This window comes from Anas platyrhynchos, chromosome 2, assembly GCF_047663525.1.
Source record: "Anas platyrhynchos isolate ZD024472 breed Pekin duck chromosome 2, IASCAAS_PekinDuck_T2T, whole genome shotgun sequence".
Lineage (NCBI taxonomy): Eukaryota > Metazoa > Chordata > Aves > Anseriformes > Anatidae > Anas > Anas platyrhynchos.
In genome coordinates, this window is record NC_092588.1 from 94,759,201 (window position 1) to 94,783,499 (window position 24,299).

General features: G+C 40.5%; 1 protein-coding gene across 12 annotated transcripts in view; it reads left to right on the forward strand.

Moving 5' to 3' along the window:
* HIVEP1 (HIVEP zinc finger 1) overlaps nucleotides 1-24,299 on the forward strand; it is a 128,419-nt gene that overhangs the window by 46,082 nt on the left and 58,038 nt on the right. For 10 of the 12 annotated variants that reach the window (XR_005263008.2, XM_027451471.3, XM_027451472.3 and 7 more), the window contains one exon: nucleotides 20,036-20,089. The exons of 1 other annotated variant lie outside the window; for it this stretch is intronic. Coding sequence is in view for 9 of the 11 variants with exons in the window: in XM_027451471.3 (XP_027307272.1) it covers nucleotides 20,036-20,089 (54 nt within the window). In the remaining 2 variants the exon portion in view is untranslated. Of the gene's footprint in view, nucleotides 1-541; nucleotides 706-1,570; nucleotides 1,694-20,035; nucleotides 20,090-24,299 lie in introns of all 12 variants that reach the window. One more of the 12 variants, XM_072033219.1, reaches the window with a different exon arrangement.

Below are 24,299 nucleotides of genomic sequence, written 5' to 3' on the forward strand. Positions count from 1 at the left end.
GGTTGGTGATGGGAGAGTGTGGCCTCCAAGAGCTTTCTTTACCCAGGCAAAGCACAGGGCAGGTTTTTCCAAATGCAGTTTCTGCCTGGGTTATGCTTAAAGAAGGGTGTGAAGGAAAGGAGGAAAGAGCTATGCATAGCTAAAATTTCAGAGTATGTTTTGTTACTAACCCCTGTACAGTCAGTTGTGCTTATTTTTAACCTGTCTCAAAACTCCTTAGTCTCAATTTCTACTCTGTCTGTCTGTAAGCCCTTGTACAGCCTGAAGGCAGCTCTTGGGTCTTCATGGACACAGAGCTCTTGCCCTGGACTTCACTCTACTGAAAAGCACAGAGTAGTCGAGGTGGCATTGCAAGGAGCAGGTCAGTCCGTGATGTGTATTGTGCCTAGCTTTCTCATAGCATGGTGTGTATTGTGCTGGACCTTTTGGCTGTAACAGTGTGCACCTTAGAGATGAAGTCGGGCTATCTTACAATACCTGCAAAGGCAGGATGTTTATAAAATTTCTCTGCTTTGCTTTTGGGTAAAATGACTGAAAATAGTGTTTTGGATGAAAGAACAAACGGTACCTCAGCAGCCACAGCGACTTTGTGATGATGTACAGGACCTTGAGGAGAGATACGGCTTTGGGGATTTAGCAATGCTTGTGAAAGAGTCACTATTTAAAACATTTAAATTACTTCAGACTCCTTGGGAAAAGAAGAAGGTGAGGTAACTCCCCCTTTCGCCCTTTCATAGCTCAGTAAGCCGGGTCCTGATGCTTAGCTGTCAGGCTGGGACACAACCAGCAGTAATTTCCCTGCACAGCCTTTGGACCTGTTGTATCATAATCCTCCATCAGCAGAGGGGGGTGCTCTGGATTCCTTCATGTTTCTAAGTACTCAGGTTGCCACCTCCCATTTCTACTTAGAAGTAACCAAAGATCTCTTGGATGCTGCCTGGCAGAGATCTGTTGATGATGGATGTGATTTGTATCTTCACAGCATGAGCGTGCTATGTCTTTTCCTGAACATGTACCCAAATGAAGGTTTCCATGCTTGTTGAATGCCTGTTAGGAGGGGGGAATGTATTTTAAGGAAATTGGGACAAGTACACATCCTTGCCGTAAGGCTCTTGAGGGCTGTGTATATGCTGCCTGGCTGATCTGTATTTGACTTCATCTATGGCTTTTCAAATGCAGAGTCCAATTTTCTACATCTTGCTGCAGTTGAATATAGTGTGTTGTCTCACTGCTGCCTGCCTTCGGCTCCCAACACAATGTCCCTTTGGCTTTTCATGGGCAAATACTCCTTTAATTGTTTGTATCCTGGTCTTTGCCACTTTTCTTTCTCTTGTAAAATGAGTCTCTTGCAAGCCTCGAGCTCAGCCTACGTTGCCATGCATAGAGGGAGGGAAACACAGCCAGGAAGTTTATACTTCATTGGGATGCTGAGCTGAGGGTCTTGGTGCACCACATTCAGAGCACTCGCATGGCTTTGATTACAGGCCTAAGTTTGAAATAAAATAAAATAAAAAATGTTCCAGCTAGAAATGAACTCTTAAATTATTATTATTATTTTTTTTTTTAAAAGTGCCTTGGGTGTACTGGGTAATTGAGTACTCAAGAAACGATGTTATCCAAGTGAAGACACTCCTGTAACTCCAGCCTGGCAGGAAGACACCATAGAAAGCTCACTCATCACCAGAGAACCCAAGTAGGTGGGAAAGGGGAGAAGCTGTAGCTTTTGCTCTGTGCTTTGTCAAAGAGAGAAGCTGTCTTGGTTATCTCCACCTGGCCTTGGAGGCGTCCTGGTTGTTATCCCATGGATCTGCTCTTTCTCCTTGATGTTGTGAGCCACAACCCCTTACACCTGCAGAAGGGGTGAGGTGGGCATTTTGCACAGCTCAGCTCCCAGCTCCTGTTGCCAGCTGCAACAGCACAGGTGAGCTCTTCCTAGAGGCACGGTGGGAGGTGGAAGCAAAATTTGGGGCTGCAGCTCTGGTTGCCCTCCCAGTGTTGCCTGTGGAGAAGGCAAGGGTGAGGATGGATGTAGGGGCAGCACCTGGAAGAGGTCTGTGCTTTGCATTCCTGGGTCAGTAAGTGTTATATATGGAGTGGTAATTCGTGTCGAGAAAATGGTTGGTATTAATAAAGAAAGGGGAGATTTGGGAATTTGGCCATGGGGGTTGGAAAACCCTGTGATTGAGATAACATTAGACTCTTAACGATGAGGCCATCAGGAATATAAAAGAGTTTAGAGGGAACAATGAAGGGTGGTTCAGGAGACTCCATGCAGTCTCCGGTTTCTTGTTCTCCAGATGGTTCTCTTGTTCTCCAGCCATTAAGGCATGGATGTTTCTGGGTGTTTGCTGTTGTTATATGCAAAGTTGTTTGACCAATAAAAAGTTGTTTTGAAAAGAACTGCTGTGGAGAGAAGGGTATAAGAGGGGAGCCTGCCCTCAAGATTTAAAAAAAAAAAAAAAAAAAAAAAGAAAAAAAGGCAGCACGATGAAGTTACATCAATAAAGAAGCAGGAAAAAAAAGTGAAGAGGAACAGGCTGGGAGAATGGAGACCAGGACGGGAACAGGCACATTGATTGCCTCATGAAGATAGGTTCGGCCAGACTCAGCAAACTGCTCAGAGAAGCTCGTGCTGAAAGTCACTGGAAACAGGCACACTGGAGCTGGAGAGAGGCTCGAGCTGAGAGAAGCGGACCCGTGCACACAACTGCCTCTTGCTGGTAAGCAGTTGCGCATTATGGGGAATCATACGTCCTTAGGAACAAAGACTGTCCTGGTAACCTTACAGCTTATTCTCCTCATTAACAAATGGACAGTTTATGAGCCTGAACTATGGGACCAAACTGAGGTCAAGGTGTGGGACTCTGCAACTAAAAATGACATGGTTGCAGTGGGGTTGCTCGGCACCTGGCAAGCAATCTCTGAGGCCTTAAAGAGCCATGTGGAGCCACAATGACAAACGTGTGGCTTGCCAGATAGTGAGGGAGCTGCGGGCTCCTTTACTGATCCAACTGCTACGCCATCACCATGGGTGCCTCTGCTGCTACAGCCATCGAAGGCCTTTGCTGTTACGCCCCCTGTTGACCTGGACGTGCCCTTTGACCCAGGCCTCATTGGCCTTGAAAAGGAGACAACTTAAAGCAAGACATTGTTCAAAAGGAATGGAAAATGGAGACTTAAGTTATGGAACTTAAAGGATTGTTTGTTACCTATCCTGATTGTATGTATGTATAGGCATACTCGGGTTATTATGTAAAGCAATGTTCTGTATACATGCATTTAGAATGTTTGGTGTGTGTGTGTGTGCATGTTGGTGGAGTGTAGACTCCTCGCACACCCAGCGCTGTATACTTGCCTCTTATACCTTTTATAGCTTTTATACCTTTTAGAAATAATTGTTTTATAAATATTACAAAATTCAGGTTGACTTGAGACCTCATTTATAACAGTAAGGAAGACAAATAGCAAGACAGTAAGCAAATCCTAAGCAGGGACCAGTGATGTCCTGCTCTAACTCCACTTACCAGTGTGGTTTAGGGGAATTTTAAAAGAAAGAAGCAGCCAGGGCAAAAAAAATAAAAATAAAAATCTAAGCTATACTGTATTTACTAAGTAGGGACGCTTTCAGTTATCTTCTTTTAGTTTATGAAACATATGACCAGGCTAACAGCTCACATTGCTTGGGGTATGTGTCAGATTTAAATGGATGTTGAACTTTTCCATGTATTTCTTGTGATTATTTCAATGGCAATTTGTTTTTAGTGTGAGAACATTTCATGAGTTAAGTTTGGGATGTGCAGTGGAACAGCAAAGATATTTAATACTTCGCCTAATTTAGAAAAATGACCTTTTAGAGAAAAACACAGTGCATGTCAAAAATATACTGATGAATTAATTCCTTACGATGTCAATGTGTTAGTTGACTTTTGAGAACAACCTTGTAGATAATGAGTTTTATTTTTACCTTAGATCTGTCTGATTGTAGTGCCTCTCACAAATCACTTAATGGTTATACATGCATAGCAAAATTTGGAAGCAAAAAAAAAAAAAGATAAGAAAAAGACAAACCACCAGCAACAAATAGACCACCCGGGGCTGTCTGACTAGCATGGATAGATGTAAATTGAAATGTTATTGCAGTTTTAAGACCAGCTCACCTTCCCACCCCTCCACCCCCATCACCCTCCAAAACCTACCTTGCAGTGCTATCTGGAGATGGTTTCTATGAGAGCCACTTAAAAGCAGAGGAGAGGTGTGCTATGCTGTGTGCGTTATCAACCTTGCATTGCATTAGAAAATATTCACTGTTTCCACAGACTAAGGCAACAACTTTGCCTGTAAAAATCTGCAAGAAATTTTGTGGAAACTTCAGTACTTTCAGCTTCTGACTGTTGAAGTTGGTTTATGTTGAGAAACTAATCTGGCTTGCTGTGCCAGTCAAAGTCAGCAACTTCAGAGGGTTTATTTGTGCAAACAGTGAGAAGGATTCTGCATTTTATATGAATACTTTTAGCTTTCTGGTCCCCAAAAACTATTTTCTTACAGTTAATTATGCACCCTTAAATGTGTATACGTCTGTATGCATACGTGGAGGGAGAGATGGCCCTTGGGTTTGCAAACTGCTGAGCGTCTTGTTGCCTACCAGTGCTTTTAGTGTTGGTTTGAGTCAGAGCAGCCTCTAAGACTGGGAGACTTCTAAGCCAGGTCACGCATTAACGCAAGTTGAAGCACGTGCTACATGCAGGCGCTGAGTTCTGGAGCACCGTTTCACCTCGTTGTTCCTGTGCGCTGCTTTGTATGTCGCTGCTGGGCTTGCTCACAGCAGTGTCTGGGACGTAGTTCGTTTGGGCAGAGCCTGGAATTTTCAGGAGCCAGCACAGCAAGAGTAGTCTTGTAAATGGGTTTATATGGAGTAAGATACAGCAGATCTCCGAGGAGCCTACTAATAGAGACAATGACAACAAAGTCACTGCTGAAAATAGGAAAGCTCATGTTGCTATTTTGACGGCATTTTTTGCTTGGATCAGTGGGCAACAAGTTACTGTAATGTTTTGGTGGTTACAGTCAGGTCACTCCAAAGCAGACGCAGCCAAGCATTTTTGGTAATATTGAGAACATGCTCCGAACTTTGCTACGGCAAACTTACTGTAAATCTGCAATGACCTCTTTTTAGGTGGTAGTTTCTTAGAATAAGTGGCAAGCCTAAACTGTGCTGTGCACATGTGATGTTGTTTCATATGAAACAAAATAAAGGATGTCAGTGTCTAAAGCAGCCAAAATTATTTTTAACACTTTTCTCACTTCTGTAAAGCAAAACCGGACTGATTTATCAGTATCCTTAACAGTGCCCTTTACGAAGTGATTTGAAGAAAGAATAGCAAGCGCTTCAGTGGGCAATTCTGCAAGAAATGGCTGTGGAGCCTGGGGTTTTGTTTTGTTCTGTGGCTTTTTTAAATTTTTTTAAATTTTCATGCCAGGCAGTTAGTAGCTGGGTGGTGCTCTGAAAACCGTGTTTGATCTCTGTCGAGAATATTATCTGTTTGCCCTTACCAGGGTAAGTTTTTATTAATAATAGGAGTGTCGAGATTGTCCTGTATACACCTTCAGTACTTCATGGCAAAAGCCCAGAAGCCAATATCTCATTGTGTTTAAAAGGATTTCTTTTCAATATCGTCAGACAGAATTGATCAATGAATTCATTTGCAGTGGGAAAGCTAAATTTAGAACACATGTATTTAAAATACCTGCCTGAGAGCAGGGAGGAAATGAGAGTTGAGATAAATTGGTTAAACAAAGCCTGTGGGAAGTTCAGCTGCTAAGGCTTACATCTTGATATTGCAAATAAGATTTATGAGTTTTCAATTTGTTCTTTTTTTTGCAGTAGTGCGCAGTTTGACCTTCCCTAAAACATTTATTATTTTATATACCTGTATTATGTCATTTTTCTTCCACTTCTTCATAAATAAAACTGCTGTGATATTTTAGACTTTTCTCATCTAGAATCTTCAGCAGGCTCCTTAAGTAATTTTACTGCCTTTTGAACTTTTTCTGTTTCTGCTCTTTTCCCTTCAAGATAAGGCAGCCAGCATAGAAAATGGTTCTCACTCATAGCACTGCAGTAATTATATTATTATTGTCTACATCTTTTCTTAATGCAACCTGACATTTTGTTCATCTGCAAATGCCTCTTCCCAAAGCAATCAATCAAAACAACCACAAAAAACAGGTGATCCCTGTACATTATGTGGCTGTTTTCAGAGAATCATCAAGAACTGTGGGTCAGTTCCTCTGTGCTGTGCACTAAAAGGCTATAAATTATGTGAGTAGTTTAAACAGATAAAGGGATTTGACCTGTGTATTTCCTTCTGTACTTCAATGCTTTGATCATGGCTATTTCGCTTAGCATACTTTTAGGATAGCCTTCCAGGTAAAAACAATTTTCTATAATTCACAATTTAGGTTTTTAATATACTGATTGCTCTTGCTGTCTTATGAGATGACTCCCACAGTGTCATAAAGTAGACTATATTTAAATCATAGATTAAGTCAGGTATTTACACTTTTTGCATGCTCAGAACTATGTCCTTGTAATAATTTGAAAATGTTTTTTTTTTTTTTTTTTTTCCCCATATTTCAGTTGTGCTTTTGGAAGGGTTTTCTTTCCAGTGAGCACCATGAGGTTTGTCTCTGCTTTTCTGCTACATTTGGGGTAATAATTTCCAAATCTTTTGTTTACCATAATATGTGAGCTAATAAAACTGCAGCTACCAAGATCTTCAAAATTAGCTACCAGGAGTGCGAAAGCATAAATTTCATCCAGCTGATAATTAGTAACTAAGGTCAAATTCTGCTACTGAATCCTGTCTTGAGTTGATAATGAATACCTGCTAAGTATTTAATTTGAATAAAACTTTAATTTCTGGAATTCTTAAAAATAAAACAGTCACAGTTTAATACACTTGGAAGCAATTACTAAATGGGATAAAACAAATGAAAACTAAGGTATTTAAACTGCTAAACCATAAACTTCATCTGAGTTGAGAGTATTGTGGGGTTTTTTTGTTTTGTTTTTTTGGAGGGGAGGTATTACATGAAGCATGATTCCAAAAGCTGAGTAGCTGACTACATAAGGAAATGATTAATCCTGAGGCAAATTCAAATAAAAAAATTTGAATTTGGTTTGTGATAATCAATTGTAACCACAGAAAATGAGAAGCTTGACAGAAAGACTCACCAAAGGTGAGAAAGCAACAGGTTATCTGCTATGAAAGTGTATTTTTGAGTAATTTTTGCTACCTGTAGGAGAGTGTCTAATATGTTTTTCATAAAGGAAAATAAATAGAAAATCATGTGTTCAGTGTTCTCCTACATCCTGTGATTCCTGCTAAGTAGAGGCCTCAAAGTATGAACTGGTCTATGATTTTCAGAGGAGGCAAGATAGAAAAAGAATTTCAGAGTATAATTTCTACAGTGCAGATGCCATTTGTTGACTTTGTTATTTTACTTCACCATTTAAACCATGCATGATTTTTGTCTCAGTTGTCCTTCCTCTGGTTGGAAATGAGGAAAGTTTGAGTGGAAAGTTATTTTAGCTGAATTATTAAAAAAAAAAAAAAAAAAGGGGGGGGGGGCAGGGGAGGGACGGGACTCCATATTTGGGAGACATAGGGATTTGGCCAACCTCTTTTCAGTGGTTTGTGGGGGCAGGACAAGGGGCAATGGCCACAAAATGGGTCACAGGAATTTCCACGCCAACATGCGGAAGAATGTGAGGGTGACGGTGAGGGTTCACTGGGACAGGCTGCCCAGGGAGGTTGTGGAGTCTCTTTCTCTGGAGATATTCAAGGCCCGTGTGGATGCCTGCTTGGGCAACCTGCTCTAGGGATCTTGCTTTGGCAGGGGGTTGGACCAGATGATCTCTTGAGGTCCCTTCCAACCCCTACAATTCTGTGATTCTGTGACCATTTAAAAGATTAATAGTTTTAGAAATTTGGGGTTGTTTTCTAAGGGATGAATTTTAGCGCTATTCAGAAAATGTCAAAACGGGCATATTAAAAAGAAAACCAGAAAATATTTCCAGGATATTATAGTGGCTTTGAATTTTCATTGTTTCAGTCAAGTAGCATATTCTAATTTCTTCTCCCACTCACCAGGTTTTACCGAAGCCGTTGTTACAATGACTAAAATGATGTAAATGAGTTAAAAATTCAGATGCGAGTCTTTCTACGTGGCACAGGGCTAACAATTTCAAAACCTTCTTGTTGAAGGACAAAAACTCTGTGAAGACTTGAAGTCCCTGGATGCACAATTGGACGCAGGGCTCACCAAGCTCCATCGTTTGCTTCCTGATACAGTGTGCTGTGGCTGTCTGCCACATGTTCCTCACCGCCCCCTCATCTTCAATCAGACAACGCAACATGGAGCTTGAGTGCTAAGTGAAAAAGGCAAAAACACACAGGGCGGTGTTCAGATTGCATCACATCATGGTTTTGTGGGTGTCTGAGAAGCTAGTTAGAAGTTAGTTATCTTCCTTAAACTTCCAATAGGTAAAGAAATATAGGTAAAAAAAAAAAAGCTTAAAAAAATATATATACATAATAAAAAATAGGTAAAAGAAAATTTCCCCAATGTACCTAGGAAAAGGAGGGGAGGAGAACTAGGTTTGTTTCAGTATAGTTTTTATTTGATATTGCAATGTTTTAAAAAAAAAAATTGTAATGCTTTGTTGTTCACAGGAATAGGAACTGCACTTCATTTGGGATGGTTTATAAAGTGGCTAAAACAGTAAATAATGTGAATGGACCTATAGAGTTTTTGCTCTGTTTTTCAAAATACTGGTTAGTATATTAATAATGCACTTAAATAACTATGAAGTAATACTACCATAATTTGCTTCCTATTCTTTATTTACTGAATGTAGCCTTTGTAGTTTCTTGTAATAAGTAGCTTTTTGTACAAAAATAATGAACTAAATTTGCAGTGTCAGTGTTCCATTTTTTTTCCCCAAGAGCTTCTTTGTTGTTCAAGAGATGATCAAAGAAGGAATGCCAAGAAGATAGTTCAGCCTACTTCCTTTTATTTCTTGGAGAGAGGAGAGAGAAAACATCCTGTATTTTTCTTCAGATTTGGTGCTGCTTAGAATCTAGGGTGCATGGCAGATTCCTTTTACCACTGCCAACGTATTCCCCTCAAGCCCCACAACCAAAAAACCTCCAGATTTCATAGGGCTTGGGGGATCATGGTGGGTACCTCTTGCTGTGTGGTGTGGGGCACTCTGCAAGACCAGCATACCACTCAGCTCATGAAAGCAGAAATTGTGACTTCGTAACAACTTGTTTCTAATGGTTCTTGTAGGTAGTAAAATAAAAAAGCTGCAATTTTGTTTGTAATTTCAGGTTGTCTTGATCTGCTGGAAATATATTGGTGAATGCATGAACCATTTTTGTTTCCTTTCAGCACAAAACTCCCTGATGCCTCTGATTTCCTCTACGTATATCTGCCAAATTACCCCATTCTCCCCAAAGTAGCAGCCTGGGATGTGTCTGGAGAAGTTGGATGATTTAGGCTAACCTGCCCACAGCTTCCCTTCTGATTTTAATTTTCTTTCGTTAATTCCCTCTTCTTCCTCCTGCTTGGCTTGTATTTTTCCCTTTGGAGCTGTTCTGCCCCTTGAAGCAGGTTGCTGAAGGAACACCTGAGGGCACTGCAGGTTCTGCTGCTTCTCTCCACGGGTCTGAGGGAGTTCCCATGCCTGAGCTTCCAGATCACCTCTGCTTTGCTACTGTCTGCATCCCCAAACCCAAGCACCCCATGCAGCGTTCCTGAACAAAATACCATGTTTTCAGCCTCAAAATTGCCATTTGTGGTCTAATTGTTTGCCTGGAGAAGCAAACATGAACGCTCCATGGCAAGTTTCTCGGGGTAAGCCTCTTAGAATGGCTAATACCATGTTCGTGGCTAGAGCGCCATGCTAACAAGAGAGCATCATATCTTTGTGCCTTCACTTAGGTTTTGTGTTTCAGGTACACGTGATCCTGCATCAGCTTGTAGCTTGACCACCTTTCAAAGCATTTTGCTTTTTGCCAATCCAATATTGGTTGTTGTTTTTCCACTTTAAAGCTTCAGCTCATAGCATTTCATGTAGCATTTAAAGGAAAAAAAGGGACAAAAATAGAAGACTATGTTGGAAAGACAAACTTTAGAAGTCCACAGCTGAGCAAGATCTAGTGTAAGAAGTTAATTGTGGATTTTTTAGATGTTTTGTTTTTTTCAGCAGTAAGACCCACTGATGTCATTCTGAGTGGACATAAGTTTGAGTCACATACTTCAGTGTGTATTATTAAGTCCGGTTAAACTCTTGGAAAAACAAGCAAGCAAAAATTAGATATGTTAGTCTGAATAATGGAAAGCTTTAACTTAACTGGACATTGGTCTAGGAGAAGACCACAGGCTGTGTTAAAGCCAGCCCAGTTATAAGGAAGATGTATGAAGATGCTGGAGTTCGGTAAGAGATGGATGGGCAGTGCAGCTGGGGGACAAACCACAGGCATGTTCTTTGAGCTGTCTGGTGAAGGCACAGAGAAATTTGGAGAGGGTGGGTTTTAAAGAAGGTAGAGTATTGATGGAGGATTGAGTTAGCTCCTTCTACATGCCCCCTCCTCCCCCCCAACCCCTCATTTGTGTAAATTCATTCAGAGGCTGATACTCACATGTTTTGCAGTCTGTACCTGTTCTGTAGCAGACAAATGCTGTCTGCCATTTTGTAGTTAATTTAAATGTGCATCTGTCAATTCCAGTTCTTCTGAGTGATCTGGGAAAGAGCACGAACAGTGAAGTGACAGTATTGCTGATTTGATGGGAGTTATCCATGGTAGTAAAGATGAAGTTGCAAAATGAAATGCAAAGCATTTAAAAATTAAATTAGGTTATAAAATGACAAATAAAATCCAGTGCAGATAAATGCAAAGTGATATCCATAGGAAAAATATTCTAGCCTTTCATTTAAATTGAGCTTCTAGTTTACACTCAGGCATGGGATCTTGAGGTCATATATTTGTGTGGAGAAGTGAACTCTATACTTCCTAGCTGTCAAAAACCAAATAAAATATTGCTAATGCTTATGGCAGCTGTGGAGGATAACATACCTGTTGCGGTACATGTCTGTGGCGTGCCTTCATCTTGAACAGTGGGATTCATTCTGACGTTTGGCTCCTAATTTTCTTTCCTTTCCTCACTTCTTCCTCCACTGGAGGTCATATGAAAGGCCTTTTTTTTTTTTGTGTGAGCCTCATAAATATATATATATATATATATATATATATATATTTTTTTTTTTTTTTTCTTCATAGCCACCGGTAATATTTATTTACTTAATGTCTGAGAATTATACCAACTTCAGAATCTAAAGTCCTCCTAAAGATCTAATCTTTTCCACCATTTCTATCAATCAGGGTTTTGGGATCTCAGTTAAGAGATCATTTTTAAGGTATGCTAAGCTTAAGAAAACCTAACGTGTTTTTAACAGGGTTGTTGGTGCTTCAGGCTCCTGAGTGCTTAGTTTATAAAACTGCATGATTTCTGGCTTGTAACTCAGTAGTGCTTGAGGAGCTCCAGAAATAGGAGGAGAAATTAAAGAGCAGTTTGACCCTTCAGAGAACTTGAAGAAAGTCTCTGAGCTATTGTTTCAGGTGATGAAACACAAGCTTTCTCATTGCTCTGCTTGTTGAACCAGTTCTGTTCCTTGCTGGGTTTGGTAAGCACTCCCTCAGCAGCTGCAAAGCTGAGTAGGAGAGTTTTTGGAGTACCAGAAAGCTTAATGGAAAATCGCTCCTCCCTGTTTGGCTGGGGAGTGGCTGGCTCAACTAATTGCTTCTTTGGTATAGTCTGTATTTGAGACAGTATAGAAATTTAAGAAATCTTTTGTGCCTCGTGTTATTTTTGCACGTTTCTGGTGAGTGTAAAATTTGAAGAAAAACGCACAGGGGTTTCACTGGCATTCATTTAATCTTTGTGTCAGGTGTTTAAAAAAATAAAAAGAATAAATGAAAAACACATTTTTCTAGTTTTGGGGCACAAGATCAAAGGACAGTGAACCCACAGGGGGAGAAAGGAGAGGGACCTGCCTCAGTACAGAAGGCTTGAAGGTGCTCATGGCAGCAGCTTGGAAAGGTGGTGAGCTAAAGCAACTTGTCAGCTTTAAAATTTTACTTTAACTTTTAACCCTGATACTGGGATAGGTATAGAAAAAAACAAAGCTGAAATGAAACCTGGAACAGTAAACACCCTAGAGGCTCCTAAATAATTATTAAGCAGATTGCAGTGATAGCAATCACCCTGTCCTAGGCGGATAGGTAGAATCTGGCTGCACAGAACAATGCCCTAGACATCAGTATAGCAATGTTGTAATTATTTTGCTAGATGACTGATTAGAAGTCATGCAAATGTAAATGCAATCAGTACTGTTTCTGGTTCATTACAGAAGTGAAACAATGTGTAAGTGAATTATCTCCCTGGTCAGGCCTCGCGTGTGTCGCAGAAGTAAAGCAGAAAGATGGGAAGATGCCCAGCAGCAGCAAACCGTTCCAAAGAGCTGCCCACCTCAGAATTCTTGGGCTAGAAAGTTACTGAGGTGTCTCTTTTGTCCTATATCCTTCTGGAAAGAAATGACCATCCAAAAATCCTTGTGTGCTCAGCTTTTGCTAAGTTTCAATGCTGCATAATAAAAAATGTCCTGAAAAATTGGAAATTCTGCAGTAGCAACTCAGCTTGGGTTCCTACATGAAGTGTTTGTGTAGTTCATGCGCATACACCCTGTCAGTCTCATCAGAAGTCCTTGTCCTGCTTAAGTAATATGTATGTGATGGCAAGGATAGAGCGTTTGTGGTGGGGTGGGATCAGCACTGCTATCAGTTGTCATGCTTAGCCTGTGTTCAGTAACCCACTGAGTCCTGGGGCTTTGATTCTCTGAGCCCTGAGCTGAAAAGGAGAAGCCATGAAACAGAACGTGTGCCAGAAGGTGTCAGGTTCCCACACTAAAATTAAAAAGATGTGGGGACTGCTTTTGCCTCATCTGATCTTTTCCTTTTAATCTTGAACATTCCTCATTAAATGAGAAAAAAGAAACATTTGGGGACAGACGGATGGTTTTTAATTAAAACTAGATTTAAATTTGAATGTCATAGGTTTCATGAAATGTCTTTTTGCTGCCATTTGCCAGCCTCACAGATTCTAATTTTGCAGCAGGAAGGCAGCGGTGGGTATTTGGGGCCATCAAAGGAATCCTCAGCACAACTGGTTTATCTTCTGCCAGCTCTTCAACCTACTTGCTCAGGAATGAGCTCATCCTCGCAGCCAGGACCGCTGCTGCCAGCCCTCCTTCCCACTCCAAGTGCAGGCCATGCTTCTCCTGCGTTGGCAGGTGCCTCTGAGAGGCAGAAAAAACATAGGGGCCTCCTGTTTTCTCCATCCCTTTTCCGTGTCCTTCATCCTACCAGCCTTGCCTGCAACAGTGTTCAATTTAGTGCACGCTCTCTTTTTTTCCTCCCTTCTTTTATAATCAGTTAGTTAAGGGAAGTCCTAGGGTTCATCTCAGTTACCTTTTGGACTAAATGATGGCTGTGTTGCTGAGGGAACTGCTCGTGGGTGTCCCTCCATCATCCTCCTCTTGCAGAGAATCGGTCCAAGCTTGGTCCCACCATCAGCTCCCGCACCCCTGGGTGAGCGTTAGGGACATGAAAACCTGAAGGCTTCCCTTCGGGGGAGGTGGGAAATTGCTGCAGTTGCAGCTGGGTTCTGGCGACTCCGTGAAGCACCTGAGCTCTCCGTCATGCTCAGCACCTGTCTGCAAGGTTCATATTGTGCTGTGTTTTTTTTTTATAATTATTATTATTTCATTATTATTTTGTTAATCTGGTAGTATTCTAATGCTTTCAGAAGCAATGTTCATACACTGAGATGCAAAGTGCTGGCGTACTGGAGTTCTACCCTTTTGGGTTCAATAGACAGAAGATGGAGATTTCCACACAGCACCTCAGCCTTGTGCCCCTTGTCTGTAAGTTTTCCTCCCCAAAACACAGGCATCCCACCCAGTATTCTGTTTTCAGTAACACTTCCCAATACATGTAGTGCGATTGCATTACTGTACTTTAACTGAAGAATATTTTGTAACTGTGGTTTTATTTTCTGGTAGTGATCTAGATGATCAATACAAGAACAAAATAAGTCGATAAGATCGATACAAAAAAAAAAAAAAAAGTCGGCTGAGGGAGCTGGGTTTGTTCAGCCTGGTAAAAAGGAGGCTCAGGGGCAACCTTATCGCCCTCTGTAAGTACATTAAAGGAGGCTGTAGAGAGGTGGGGGTTGGTCTGTTCTCCCACGTGCCTGGTGACAGGATGAGGGGGAATGGGCTAGAGTTGCGCCAGGGGAGGTTTAGGTTGGATGTTAGGAAGAACTTCTTTACTGAGAGTGTTGAGGCATTGGAATGGGCTGCCCGGGGAAGTGATGGAGTCACCATCCCTGGAGGTCTTTAAAAGACGTTTAGGTGTTGAACTTAGATGTTGAACTTAGCAATATGGTTTAGTGGAGGACTTGTTAGTGTTAGGTCAGAGGTTGGACTCGATGATCTTGAGGTCTCCCAACCTAGACAATTCTGTGATTCTGTAAATTGATATCTTTCTTGGTGTCCACTGAAAAACATGAAAAGTGATCTTTAAAATTATCTTCAAATGTCTTATGATAAAGAAAGGTTGAGAGTGATTTTCTTCAGAAAGCCATAAGAAACACTGCTGAGAAACACCCCCCCCCCCCGGAAACTCTCCTGGTAACTTACAGTATGAGTTTTGTTTGTTTTTAAAAACAACAGAACAAAATGCACAAATGAAACTGAAAATGGAAGATTACATTTGCTGCAGTTTAAACTGCTGTCAGAAGTTACTGGTTTCATGTTTTCAAACCTCATGTGTTTCAGTATTTGGGCTGTCCTTTCCAAAAAGCCTAAACCCTTTTTTTTTTTTTTTTTCTTAGCTGATCATATAAGTAAGGCCTTTAAAATTTCTCATGTGTAAAATGAAAATTCCTAATTCACTTCTAATATGTTAGCATGTTTGTTTATGTTGATGCCTTAAAAAGAAAACTACCCAAGGTCTTTTAAAAACTACATTCTATTTGTGGTGTGTGCAGTTAAATCTGTGAGGTTATATCCTTGATGAATACCAAGAACGGAGAATGTAAAGTTGAAAACTCTGGTTCGTTTTTGCATTTATTTTTCATTCACCACAGCGCTGCCTTTTCAAACTAACTCTATTGGTGTCCAGTTAATGATCTTCCACAGCAGGAGGCATGTAAAACAGTAAACATCTTTTCTTGTGTGCAGATCTCCTTCCTCACATTCCTAGAAAGCATGGTTACATTATATATTTAAAACCCCAAGGAATTTGCTGATATTTCCATGCTGTGGACATCTGTTGGGAGAGCTGTGTTGAACAATAGTGTGAAAGCTTTAATACTTGAGTTTAAATCAAGAAGTCATCCCGGTGCTACAAACACTAATAAAATTGCAGCTCTATTTGTTTGAATGGGTTGTGGTGGTGGCAGGGCAATGCTCCTGAGCAAGTTGCATTCAGAGCTTGGGCACTTGGACTGCAATATTGCACAATTGGTGCAAAGCTGCGGGGCATTGGGCTGAATGCAGTCAGGACAGGCGGACAGCTGGAGGCTGGAAAAGGGTGCTCATCCTGTGCTGCAGTTCACAGGTGCCTGCAGCTACAGACAGGCTTTGTTGGGAATTGCTGCATCTCACGGGTAGTCACAGACTTTTTTTCCTCTCTCATGTACCCATGTTGTTTTGCTACATCTTATATATATATATATATATATATATATATATATATATATATATATATATATTACTGTTATGCTGTATTACTTGTGCTTTGTTTTTTTTTTTTTTTTGTGGTATGCTCCTGCTTCTGATAACCAAGAGTTGGTTCCATGATGTGTGGCATTGTTGGTCTCCTCTACTTGATGGATGCACCACAATTTCCTTTTGTTATTGTTCGCCTCTAGCGAGCACTTAATGAGAAGTGTCCTGCCTTAAGTGAGAGCGTGCATTCACGTGGTCATCATTTGCTTCTAGATGTATGCCATTCAGAAGAATGTCTGCTGGCAGTACTAGAATGTGTCTTGCAAGAAGCCCACAGCCCAGCTAGGCACTGTTCTGTCATTGTATGAGCAATACCTGCAGCGTACCAGAAATTTCCAGAAGTAATATTACTTTCTGTTATCCTAGTAAAATTAAATAGTATTCTAGTGATACACAAATGTCTCCTTTGTAGAATTTCAGGTGAGGCAGTATCCTCAGTACTGTGAGTTTAAAACTGAAAGGACGCTAAATCAAAATTAAGTGAGTATTAGATCAGATAATGTTATTTCCTGACATTATTTTGAATTAACAGTGGACTTCGCAGCTTTCGGTTCCTCCTAGGTTTTGCAAGATGATCTTTGTATAAGGTATTTTTGTTTAAGAGTTATCAAAGGTGTTTACTGTTAGAGAATCTATAATACAATTATGAAAGAAAGGGTACATTATTTTAAATAATTTGCCTGAAAATGTTTCACCTAAGGCTAATTAAAAGGGACAAAAGGGAAGGAAATGACTAGATGATATAAATGCTCTGCTATTCAGCAAGTTATTTTTGTTATGCTTGTGAGTATTCAGAAGAACAAAGGGAAGTCACCTTTCAGTTTAACTTCAGTGAGTTGCTTACTCAACTCCATGCTCTTCCCTCCTTCTCTGCAGTGTTTTGGGATAACCCACTCCTTCCTTTGAGCCAACAGTGTTTTGGGGTAACCCAGTTCTTCCCTCAAAGCTAAAACTATTGTGAACCATTCTAGGAGGCAGCCACCAATGTAGTGTCTGGAACTGTAAAACACAGACCAGATTTAGCACTCTTCCAGATTTAGCACTGGGATGTGAAAAATGCCTCGGTGTCCTAATGAGAAGGGGCAGCTACCCGGTAAGGATCATTAAAAGGATGTTGTGCCCAATGAAGGTGCTAGCAGGTAGACCTCCTACCTATACTACATATATTATCAAAATTGGAAGTATCTGGTCTCGGTCAAGATTTAGCAACACAGTGCAGCAGCAGGGGCTTGCTAGGCGTTGCTGTGCATGGTTACAACTCAGCAGACCTTGCCCAACTCATCACCAAAATCCCTTTCCTGATGCTGTGCCCTCTCTGTTCAGGTCTTTGCTTGCTGTTTGGCAATCCACAGCCACCCCCTGAGTCACCAGAAGCACTATTCATATTTTTGCTGTGCTCATGGTTCTTGAAACTCTTCTGCACAGATACCTCTACAGGTAGAAAGACATCTATGAAATTGATGTTACTCACTGGGAAAAAGATTTAAGGAGATGCAGGAAGTGTAGAAGATTTTCTGGCTGTGTACAAAGCATATGGTTACCTAGTTATTATTTCTGTTGTCTGTGGTTCTTTGTTTGGGATTACAGTTTGACAAAGAAGCAGTTGGGAATTTCTGATAGAAACTCATCTCTCTCTCTCTCTCTCTCTCTCATTTAAATGAGATAATTGAGTTTAGGAGATCAAGATACTTTATCTTTCTGGCAATTTAATGTTACATATTTCCAAAATACGTAAGTAATTTTTCTCTTTAAAATAGAATGATTGTGAATTCAAACACTTGAATTTATTTTAGTATTTATGTGAAGTATTCAGGTAATTCTTTTATTAATGAAATTACATTTGTCAGTGTGCTTGTTTATAATATTTTGGTGACAAATCTTTTACGTCCTCTCAAGAGCTAAACACTGCATCTTGTACATTAGATATATTTCTAAACAGAGGGGATATGAATTTGATAGCCAGTCTGTGGTTTTGCTTGCTTGCTGCTTTTTGGTAAATCTGGATTAATTCGTCAATGTTTATTTTTTCCTGTGTGTTCAGGTAGCTCATCGGGTATTGTGCAATTCTGTAAATAGCTTATTCCATCACCTTTCTATGAAGAACTAATCCGTAGAAAAACAGCGTTTTTCTACAACTTTTTTTTTCTACAAAAAGATTGTTAGATGCGTTTTTTCTAATAGCATTAGTGACATGTATTTATAAAAGATGCTTTGTTTTCTTTCTGTTAAAAAAATGGCATTTTTTAACAGAACCCTTTCTCAATAATAAAAAGTATAGATACATACACTATTTCAGCAGTAGCTTAATCTAGAAAGCTGTCCAACAATGAAGACTTGAAGTGAGTGATTTAAAGTGAGCCCATGTAACAGGGTCAGTGATGAGCGAGCAACGTGGTGTTCTCCTTCTGAGTCACTTAGGTTTTGCATTTAGCAGCCGGTGAATCAGTACAGAAGAAGCTGCATATATTAAAAAAAAAAAAACAAAAAACAAAAAAAACCTTTGCTTTAAATACATATGTACGTCGTGCTAACCACAGAGGAAAAAGGAAGACATTTGGCTTTTAAAGTTGTGGGGGTAGTCTTTCTCATCAGCAGCTCAGTTTGCTCTAGCTCTGGAAGCCTGGTTGGTAACCATGCGTGTGGGTCGGTCTGTTGTGTTCTTTGCATGCAGGAGAGAAATTACCCACCATTGGTAAGAAAAGGAGCCAGGTGCTAGGTTTGAGAGGCAGAAACGCAGGACTGGAGCAAGCTGAAGAGAACTCAGGCATAAATCATCTGACAAGGGTCTGGTTCAGTTACAGTTCTTTAGTTCTACTGAGAATACAATGAAGTCTGAAATTGTTTTCCCAACCGTGAACAAATGATGAACAAACATCCTTCAGTGGTTCAGCTCATAAGTATTAGAAAAGTTGTTTAAAACCACTGATTTTGATTCTGTTGAAGAAAGGACCATCTTCTAGAAACCTTGCATTGCATAGGGATGGAGAGTAAATAGTCAGAGCAAAACCCAGCCTCTGCACTGGTGAACAAAGAGGTGAAGCCTTTGCAGGCCTGTCTTCCCCCTTGGTATGGTAGCCAGGAAGCCTGGTATTTCCCAAACCGTACCAGTACAGTCAGAGAGGTTTTGGGTGATTGCAGTTCTGTTCTGTTCTTTCAATTTAATATTACAAAAACTGCACCATTCAAAAAAGCTTTCATGTGTATTCTGGGAAATGTTCGATGATGTCTGAAAGCCACGTTCCAAGCTCAGGTCTTGGTCAGTCAGGCCACGGTGCAGTGCGGGGTGCTGCCTGTCCTCACACCACTGCTCCTTACCAACATGACCTCTTTTTCCCTCATACACACCAAAGGACTGTTTTCTACTAAAAAGAAATGAGCCTCGAGTTTTCGTTTGTTCCAGCTGCCCATTTTCTTCTTGCTTTACATGTAAACAGACATACACAGATTGAGGCTCACCCCCTCAGCCAGATCTGTGGTGCCACAGCAGTGGAAACACAATTCCTTTTCTTGGCACGCATGAGTTTGGGGGCAGCAGGCGTTGTGCTAACAGCAGAGAGAGCTTAAAGGCTTGAGGCTCCTTTCTGCTCCTACTGTGTGAGTATGAACGATGGGTAGTTTTGCGGAGGAATTAGCATGGGGCTACTGCTCATCCCCTGCTACTCCCTTGTGGCAGCATTGGCTCTGACGCTTCATGTATCAAATCCTATTTGCTGTTTGTATCACAATGCTTAATGCTGCATTGCCTTGTTCTAACAGCACTTTCCAAAAACATATTAAAATACCCTGTTATGCACAATAATACCTATTCTGATGAATCCCCTGACTGCATAAATTATTGATGGTATGAAGCTGCAGTGGGATTAGCTGTTGACTGCAAATCTGATCCCGTTGCTTTTCTCTCTGCAGTTCTGTGTAATTTAACATGTCAGTAGTCTTGCTGGTAAAACATGATGAAATTTTAAATGGCAGTATTACTTATAATGTGCTGCATATTTATGTGTGAATGGTATTACTCCTCAATATAAACAGACAGTTCAAGACAGACTTCAGTAAATGATTTTCTCAAAACTTGCATTTTTTTAAATATATTTTAATAATGACTTCTCTTTCTTGCAGACAAAATTGAAGAAGCACAAAAACAACTTAATGGAACAGAAGACCAACAGAGAGGTAATAAGCAAAACCAAGATGAAACAGCAAAAAGGAAAATTATGTTGCTGTTGTATAGGCTGATGCAAAGCCTTCCTGCATCAGTGAAAAGACTCCACTGGGCCATGGGCATTGGATGAGGCCCAGGCAATGTGTATCTGCAGATCAGGCGCTGTGATCTGTAACACCCCAATTTTGCTGAGACACAAATGCTTTGTTTTAACCACTTGAGTAGCTGCATTGACCTTGATAAGGCCGCTAAAGCTGTAGCAGTTGAGACTGTGTAAGTTACTGGCTAAAGCCCTCTACTAACAGGTTGGTTCATAATATGATTTACCTACTTATTAATAACCATATTCGGTTTATGACAAGCAACGTACGATGATTTCTAACAGATGCTGAAAGGAGATTGATCCTCACGGGCTATTTTAAGAAACAGATGACCTGTGACAGATTAATTATGTATGTTAGGGCTTAGAAAGCTAGTGGAAAGTCATTGTTTTTCAGGGCTGGCTGACTGCTGGAGTACCTGTTAGGTTTTATGTGATAAATCTTGTCTGTACATCCACAGAGGAGCACAGAGAGATGAGGGCTGGGCAGGGGACAACCCAAATAATCTCTGACGGGGCTATCCCCAGGCCCATTGCAACACCATGAGCCATCAGTATGAGCTCCGCAGGTCACCTTTTGGACTAAGGGGGTTTGCTGCCTGAGCGTGGGATACATGAGGGAGTGCAAGGGATAGTGTGGAGGCTCAAATCTGCATGTCCAGCCACATATATGTATGTATGTGGTATATATGTGTGCTCTGTGTATGTGCACCTGCTGGGAATACATTTTAAGCTTCACTGTTGGTTGGAGCTGGAGGCATGGAGCAGCAGCTTCACCTCCCTTAGGCTACTGGATCCAGCATGATGCATTTTACCCTATCAGTACCACATTTCACTGCTTTGTGTTGTTTGCTGTAGGCATTCACGGCTCTTACAGTGACATGTCCTTCTGACTTGTGACACATCTATGAACAGCAGTGTAAATTGTTGATGCTTTGTCCTGGTATCCAAGTTCATTACCTTTTAAAACAATGAATTTCCAAACTTTCTGAATATTATAGAGCATAGGAAATACCCTACTGGTTATCACCAGGGTCCCTCTGTCCCAGCATTCTGCCTCCAGCATAGGGAATAGGACATACTGGTTAAGGACAGGACCTAAGCTTGTCCACTTTCTGCAGCCCATTCCCTTTAGGCTGTCCACAGACAATGGGACGTCTGCCTTATCCCTTTAGTATCTGGACTTTTATGGACCTGTTACCATTATATTCTTTTTCAGTGCTGTCTGCCTCTAGTATTCTTCGGCAGCAAATTGCAGAAATTTGCTACCAGCTGCATTAAAAAGTACGTTATTTTACTTCTCCTCCCTCCCCCCCCCTCCAATCTCCTGCTAGCTCTAACAGGTGTTCTCTAGTTCAAGCATTGTACAATTTGTTAAATAGCAGTTCAATATTCACCGTACCCACTGATTTTGTGATTTAATAAACCTTGTCCATATCCCACTCAGCTTTCTTTTCTCCAACTTATGTTTGGGTTAGTTTTATCAAGTGAAGGTTTCGTAGAAGGTATCTTGAGTGGGCACCAAGACTATGATATTGCTCTGTACCTGAAAAAGGTGAAGGAGAAAAAAAAACCACAAGTGGATAGGTTGTAAAAGCAGCTCTTTAAACATTTACAGAGTTTTTCCAACAAACTAGAACCTTTCCAACAAACTAGAACTTCTACTGAATAGTAGTGTGACATTTCTGTTCAGTGGATCATAGGCAAGTGACATTGTCATCCAAACATAAAAACTTCTTGGTGTATAAAGTATTACTGTCTGCCCTTGTTTGTCTTGTAGAAGTAATATTGCTCTGGATTATTTTTGTAATGGACATGTTCAAGCTGAAGATTAACCCCTATTTTCATGGGCTTTGTTCATATGTGTGCCTCACTACCATCTTTGTAGTCCTGCATAAATGAAAAGACCTTCCCTAGTGTGCACTGAAAAGTGGTCTGAAGTGCTCTGGAAAGGACTGAGTTACTAAGATCTATGTGGTGATAGCACTCACCTTTCAGGGTTGCAGAAGTCAGAAAGATCACAGCTTAATTTTTGGCTCCTAACCTAAGTTTGCATGGCTGGTAGTAGAAAACTACTTTTAACATACATAATTGATGCAGAAATAACTGAGTTAGTAAGACTACTCTTTCATTTTTCTTTTTGAATGAGAAACATTCTTTTCTATTTTCTTTGGTTTCTTAAATGTCTGGGGTTTTTTTGTAACATGAAGTAAATTAAGTTACTTGTTTGAAGGCCAGGAACAACAAAAAAAAAAAAGAAAGAAAAAAGGAAATGTGTTTTGAGATAAAGAAGTAAACAAATATGTGAACATGTTAACATAAGGTATTTTAAATTACAATCCAGTGTCTACAGGCTCACCTGAAGTATGGTTGTATGTTTTTCTTATTTGTTCATTTCCTTTGCCTTTCAGTTCATCTAGATCAACTTAGATTTGTCTATTTCTTATCTGAAATTAATAGGAGATGTAATTTTGTGGAAATTATCACAAGTTAATAACTGCCCTGTCAGTACTGAAGCTGGTGATGGCTTAGCATATTTGTAGGGAAGAATTTCCTATAAGTTTAATCATGCCGCGTTTTCTGCTGACTAGCATTGTGCAATGATCAGTTATAACTTTATATGTGTATGGGATTTAAGTTGGATTTAATTGAGTACAAAAAGGTATGTATTTAACACATCTCATTTTTCCATTAGCTGTAATAATTCAATTAAGTGCAAAATGAAACAGGTCTGTAGTAAACACAGAGGAGATAGTAAATGAGCAGATCTAGTTTTGAAGTTTACAGAATTCAGTTACGTAGTATGAAGTTGTAACTGGAAGATCTTTTTATTATTATTATTTTGGAGTGATAGTCTACAAATACATTCTGATTATGGATATAGAAATGGCCTGTCACTTGAGACCAGAAAGATATTCTTTAGAGGCCATGCTTAGCTCCATCCTTCTTCCTGCTTGGTGCAAGTATAAGATGGACAATTCTTTTACTGTCTCATTTCTTTTTAATTGTCCAGTTGCTTCTATGAATTCCCAGTAGGAAAAGCTTTGCTTCTCTAACTCTGGGTATTGTTGGTGTGACAGAAAAGGTGGTGTTCCCAATGAGTGCTCTGCATGCTGTCCTTTAAAACTAGCCGAGCTTCAACGACAGAAAATTTCGCCTTGAGAAGGCAGTGAAAGGATTTTTCTGATGTGGGACCCTGGGTATGAAGGGCTGTGGAATGCAGTTAGCTGAATCTGACTGCTTTGACTTTGATCTACCACTGGCCATACTCTTTAAGAAATCCATCACAAGAAAGTCTCTCTGTCTTCTCCCTTCCAGACTGGTAAAATCAAGTCCTCTCAGATCCTTGTGGTTACCACAGAGGCTTCTGATTTGGTCATCCTCAGAACCAGTTCAGCCACTGAAGGCCAATATGAAGCACTGTAAGCATTTGTTTTCTTCTTTATCCATTGCAGCAGCTCTCTGCTTATCACAATAGTCCTAAGTTCAGCTCCACCAGCACTGCCATAACGTTCTTTAGGACTAGTGGTACTAATCTGGTTCTCTCAATACTTGGCACCAATGATGCTAAGACTGCTGAATGGCTCTGCTTCTCAAATTCTTCAGAGAACTAAAGCTGGTGACAAACTTGAGCAACACTGAGATTACCTATGAAAGGGGTTTCATATCCTCTACAGAGTCTCTCCAGATTCTGGAACTCAACCAATTGTTGATGTGGAACCATCTCATGGCCTAGTGTATACTCTGTGAGCCCACCAATCCTGGGGGCTCTCTGTCTCTTAGGAGTACTGTTCTGGACATTATTTGGGATAACTGCTACTTGCCCTGTCACAGGAAAAAGAATCATTAATAAAGGCTAGATCACAGGGAATATGCTTCCTTCTTCAGCTTTTCAGTTGTGTCAATGGCTATGTCTTCCAAGTATAAAGACAGAGGTGGTCTGGGAATGTGTGTATGTGTGCACCTTCTTCAGCTTCATTGCATTTTAGACTTGCAGGCTGTTGTGGTTGCTGGATATAAATTCATCCCTCTGAATAAGCAGCTGTTCTTGTTTGAATTTCTACTTTTTTTTTGTTTTTTTACTTCTGAGATGGGTAGACTTACTGTACCTATTCCTTCAA